The 5579-nt window shown below is 36.1% G+C and overlaps 1 protein-coding gene across 1 annotated transcript; it reads right to left on the reverse strand.

The window, feature by feature from the left end:
* Positions 1 to 942: 942 nt before the first annotated feature.
* On the reverse strand, positions 943 to 5336 carry LOC137710426 (hydroxymethylglutaryl-CoA synthase-like). The gene is made up of 12 exons (XM_068449442.1): positions 4986 to 5336; positions 4237 to 4343; positions 3658 to 3790; positions 3392 to 3535; positions 3117 to 3275; positions 2888 to 2961; positions 2706 to 2781; positions 2562 to 2617; positions 2372 to 2459; positions 2115 to 2255; positions 1886 to 2035; positions 943 to 1561 (listed from the first exon to the last, which is right to left on the reverse strand). Exons 1-12 carry the CDS (start codon positions 5046 to 5048, stop codon positions 1355 to 1357), a joined length of 1398 nt encoding a protein of 465 aa, XP_068305543.1. The 5' UTR covers positions 5049 to 5336; the 3' UTR covers positions 943 to 1354.
* Between the last annotated feature and the right edge of the window lie 243 nt (positions 5337 to 5579).

Consider the following 5579-nt stretch of genomic DNA (forward strand, 5'->3'; position numbering starts at 1 on the left):
CAACTTCTATATCCTTTAGTTTTCAAAATTTAATCTACAAATTGAGTCTCTCTAACATTACCTTTTATTTTATCAAAGCGATGGTGAATGGTTGGCACTTGGCAATTTGGCATGACCTATCTATTACTACTGTGGTGTGGTCCATCACCCTTGCGAAACCCAAGGGCCATCTTGCCTTTCTAAATTTTCCTTTTAAGCCAAACACAGTGTATTAGGGCTAAACTTATTTACCAATGTTGGCAAAACCATGTCTCCTAATTGTGTTAGCAAATCACGCAACGATTAACTAGCTTTTAATTTAATGGTATTTCTATTTTGATGTTTAAAGAGGTCCTTGAATCTTCATCGTCATTGACTAAAAAGATAAATATATATATATATTAGAGCATCGATGTCAAATTTTAAATATTAAAATAATTTGATAATTTATGTGACAATTTGAAATTTTACACAATATTTTGTTTCACCGGATATGTCAAATAATAATAATTTAATTAAATTTTTTTTAATCTTTTTGTGGGGTCCAAGGATTGAGGCAACCAATCAAATACTTGAAAAAACATAACAACATTTATTATTATATTATATTAATTTATGAAAAAATCATTTAATAAATTTGGCCTCCAATTGACTCAGTGACACATAAGAAATTGAAGGCTCGGTTGGAGAAAGTTTGCTGCTATTTTTTTACTGTTATATGTCTACGTGTCAGGTTAAACATCTCCTTTGGAGATGCTATTACGTTACAAATGACGCAACTACTCTCTACCAACAAAACATAAGAATTTGAGATAAGAACAACTTTTAACATTAAGAAGAGAAATGTCATTAAATCGAAAATTAATTGGTAAGACTAACATCATTATGATTTGAGTGAATGAGAAGAGCGTGGGGAATTCCGTTCTTATTTGTGTTGTAGAAAAATACGTTTGTTAAATGGGGTGAAGCCAAAAGATGGATTTGATTAAGTAGTTTATGTTACATCTGTTTTGAGTGACTTTGTTTTAGAACCTAGTTGACATTGTTTTCAGCCATGAAAGGCAAATTTTCCCGCATACCGCTCAGCACCAGCACCAGACACCGGTTGTATATCGCATTCCTCACATTAATTTTCCTTGTACTTTTTTTCAAGAGAGCTTTTACAGTACAATCGTGGACTATTAATTATCATCAACAATTTATTAAACAAAAATAAAGAAAAAACAATTTTTAACCTGACAATACTTGCTGTAGAACAAACTATTTGCTTTTAACAAACTTTAGGAGGCCAGCATCTTCTGTTTTACGAGTTACACCTGACGTCGAAGAACATAAAATCTCAACTTAACCGCGTGAAAGGCTTAAATTGTGTCCATCAGCGACAGTTGGCAACCACACCATTGTCATCAGGGGTGGCAGCGGCATCCTTCTTGGCATAGAATCTACGATACTTAGAGTCGACTTCAGTAAGATAGTATGTGCCTGGAAGTAGAAGGCTGATATCCTGCTTGGTCGCAAAGTCTTTGCCCCCATACCTGTGCTCCATGATCTTCATCACTTCAACAAACTTCTCGGGAGGGAACTGCATCAAGGACGCGCGTTGTTCAACAAACGAATTCCATACCGAGGGTGCTTTTCTAATTTATCAAACATGTGATAATTCAACCGACTTCCCATTGGATAGAATATGGTTCTAATTATTCGATAGCACTCAATTAAATGTGTTGCGCCAAGGAATTTAACATGGCAATTTCAAAAACAAAGTAATGAGCAGTACGATTTATTGGAATCACATTGTAATCAAGATTATTACGTAAAGATGCAAGCATTAGATGAGAAAAATAGAGTTTGTTCGTATCTGAATGGTACGACTATGCCTACAGAAAAAGAAGGAAAAAACTAGTACCTCATGTCTTGCTTTCAACTTCTCTCCAACATTCATAACAGCTGCAATGTTCTCCAAGCTAAAGGGTTGTTGACCAGCATTGAGACGCAATGAGAACATGGTAGCAGCTGAGCCACTTCCATAAGAGAACAGTATCACCCGCTTGCCATCCTGTTATCGAACAAAATTTATTAGACCAAAAGTTTCAGGTGAAGTCGAGCCTTCTGGATAACAAATTTAGGACATTTACCAATGAGCTGTGCTTGTTGTGAAGGAGGGATACAAATGCTGCATAAATAGATGCAGTGTACATGTTGCCAACTTGCTTTGGTACCAAAGTTGTAGGTACCACCTTAGCGTCGTATAGAGGCTTTGCGACTTGCTGGGATGCCTGTAGTTAAATAAATAGTGAACAAAGATCACCAGATATAAGTAAAACTATGCTTGCAATCAAAGGAATCAAGAAAGTTGCGAGTATAATAAGCTTTTCAAGGGTGTTAACTGCACCTTTTCAAGATCCCGGCTATTGTAGCTATCATCACCAGGAAGGTCAGCAAATGGAGCCAGCTTTTCTTTCCCGGCCTCATCAATGGAGCTGTGTATGGAAAGAGATCAAATAAATCACCACGTAAACATACATTAAGAATAATGTCCGGAGCATTATGATTCTTAGACAGGATCAAGGAAAGGCCAGTACCTGGCATTCCTTATGGAGTCATTGAACACCAAACGAGCAAAGCTTTTTTGTACGAGCTGCAACAAATCAAAGAGCAAATTATTTTAAAAGGAGAAGGAAAACATTCGAAATCTCAATTGTAAACCAGAAAAAAAAAATACATACCTTGTTATATGGAGAATGAAATACGAAATACTCAGCATCAGCAATAGAAAATTGTTTACCTTCCAATTTCTCATACCTATAGAAAGAAAGAAAGAAAACAATTAGGCATTTATATAGAAACAAATAATAGCAAAAACAATACAACAAAGTAGCATGACGTAAGTATTTTCGTAGGAACTCACTTTTTACATAATTCCTTGTAGCAAGAATCAAGAGCCTTCAGGTAACATGTTTGAGAAAGCTTTCCATCAACAACCTACAAAAATTTCAGATTGATGATTAAATAATGGATAAGGAAACCCAGTAAGGCATCACTCACTTATAAATATTAATAGTCCTAAGTCATTTGGAAACAGAGAAAATAAAAACAGAAACAAATGATTCCTACTGTTAAAAAGTAGGAAGAATTACCGGATATTCACTAGCAAGGTCGGGCTTGTAAAAATCATAGACATGAGCCATATGACTTCCCCTAATTTTGCTCTCAAAAGAAATAGGAGCATCAGGTCCAATCAGCATGGCAATAGCAGCTGCTCCACCAGTAGGTCGTGCAGGTCCTTCTGCATAGACCTGATATAGAAAATTCCGATAAGATAAATAGAATAAAAGTACATAAAAGTAATGTCAACGGAAATTTGTGTTAATTATTTATCGATGTTAACCCAAGGTAATGTAAGCAGTCATACCGCACTGTCAGTGCACACGACAAGCCCATAGCGTCCATCCCAAGAGCTACTCTCCACCCAATTGACACAGTTGAATAAAGCTGCAGTTCCCCCATAGCATGCATTAGTTGAGTCAACACCTTCAATGTCAGTATTTCCATGTTTCTGCATATTTGATATATAATATTTGTTGGCATTGGCTTAAGATGGGCATAAAATCGGATACCAAACAAAAACCTTATTAAAAGGAGTAATGACAGAGCATACAGCTTCTAAAAAAACAATACCTCAAAAATTGGCATCAGGAAGGTCTTAATAGATTTGCTTTTGTCAATCACAGTCTCGCTTCCTACTTCGAGGCGACCAATTTGTTTTGGATCAATTCCATATTTCTCAAGAAGGGAGGTCACCACTGTCAAACTGAAAATTCAAGGTCAAAAGTTAACCGTTATATGGTCTCAACAAGATTCTCCTTAAAAAGAATTGATACATGCATGTACATATAGAAACATATACAGATATACATGTAGAACACATAATGTACAAGGTAAAGACAGACAGCGAACGGTGTCCACGGAGAAAAAACAACAGTTTTAAGACTAACATAATGTAATACAAGATAAAACGATATTTATGTGATCGAGCCTTTTCCCCAACAATTATGATTATTATGTCCAAACTGGATTAGAAGGTTCCTTTTGTCAACTGTATCGTTGACAAAAGATTTCCACTGTTAAAAGTCGGACAGTTTTCGTATCGTTGTACTCTTAAAACCTTCTACTTAATACTAAACGCAATGGCAATGAGGGGACTAATACAATTCGTTGAGCTACAAAAGCATTGAGGATCAAATGTAAAACTAGTACCTCATTGAGATGACATCTTCCACCTCTGAACAAAACGCCATGCAATCTTGTCCAAGTCCGATAGTGTACTTCCCTTTGCTGGCACCATCATGAGCTTCCAAGGCTTCCTATTTTGTGTAAAGAAGGAAAAGTTCAAATAGTTGACGGAAATCAAATTAGTTTGACCAACAAGACATCATGAAACACATATCGATATATCACTGCAGGGAATTGTAGCTAGGAGAAACATATGCCTCGAACACCCTTCTGCTACACGTCTGTGCGTGTGATTGCATTAAGAAACCAATCGATGTTCAAACTTTTCTGGAAATCCAATCAACAACATCTTTCACTCAATTAGTATAATCAGCTAATCTACGATCCTGTTTCCATTCAGATAAAATTAAAATTTTGAACAAAAAAACAAACCTCAAATTCCATGTCAATCGTCTAATTACAATACTTCACATATTAATGCAATAGAAATATTCAAGAAAAAATCATTTTTGAAAAAGAAAAAAAAAATCAACTACTCAATTAACTGAGCATTTTTCTGCTCTTTTTTTTTTTTTTTGTCTGATTTAACAAAATAATCGAACAAAAAGCAAAAAATGATTATTAGTTTCCATTTCCTCACTTCTCAAGCAACGAAAATAAAAATACAAGAATCATGAAATCAGACGCACAACGAGGAATCGATGTGAATGTGAAACGGAAACTAAAATTTGAAAAAAAAGCGAAAAGAGTTAGAGAGAGTGAGGGTTCGTCACCTGCTGAATACAGGTAGGGGGGAAGTAGATGTCGACGGCGAGAATTCCGACGTTCTTGGCCATTTTCTCCTGCGAGCGTTTAAGTCACTTCGACGAATGAAATCCCTCAGCGAAAGTATCCGAGAGATCGGAAAATGCCTGGCGCTCCTCTCTGCTCGTCGAGCTGAATTTAGAGAGAGAAGGAGAGGAGAGAGAGAGGAATGGGAGTCTCTCGCACAAAATCCAAGAAATTTGCAGGGAGAGAAAGATGCGGAGAGGTTTCGAGGTGCTGTACAATTGGGAGGCTTCGCTGTGTATTTATAGGGAGAGGACTCTCTCTCCTCTCTCTCTCTCTCTCTCCTCAGAGTTGCCAAAATGCAGACTTGGTGAGTTTCGTGCAAAATATGATGCGATGGAGGGCGCCTCCTATCTCTGACCGCCAGTTTGTCAAATTTACGGCCCTTCTGTCAAATTTTAAATATAATGGGTTAAATTATTAAATCATCTTCAAATCAGATGTTAAATTTTAAATATAAAATTTAAATTTGACAGCTTATATAACATTTTAACATATTGAAACTTTGTTATCCATCTTCTATGTCAAATTTTAAACAT

The sequence above is a fragment of the Pyrus communis genome, chromosome 12 (assembly GCF_963583255.1).
Source record: "Pyrus communis chromosome 12, drPyrComm1.1, whole genome shotgun sequence".
NCBI classification, from domain to species: Eukaryota; Viridiplantae; Streptophyta; class Magnoliopsida; order Rosales; family Rosaceae; genus Pyrus; species Pyrus communis.

Excerpts from the sequence above, each read along its gene's own strand:
- LOC137710426 (XM_068449442.1), bottom strand. The coding sequence starts at position 5,048 with ATGGCCAAGAACGTCGGAATTCTCGCCGTCGACATCTACTTCCCCCCT. Across the intron at positions 4,344-4,985 it reads CCCCTACCTGTATTCAGCAG|GAAGCCTTGGAAGCTCATGA; the intron begins GTGACGAACCCT and ends TACACAAAATAG. Across the intron at positions 1,562-1,885 it reads AGTTGAAAGCAAGACATGAG|TTCCCTCCCGAGAAGTTTGT; the intron begins GTACTAGTTTTT and ends TCCTTGATGCAG.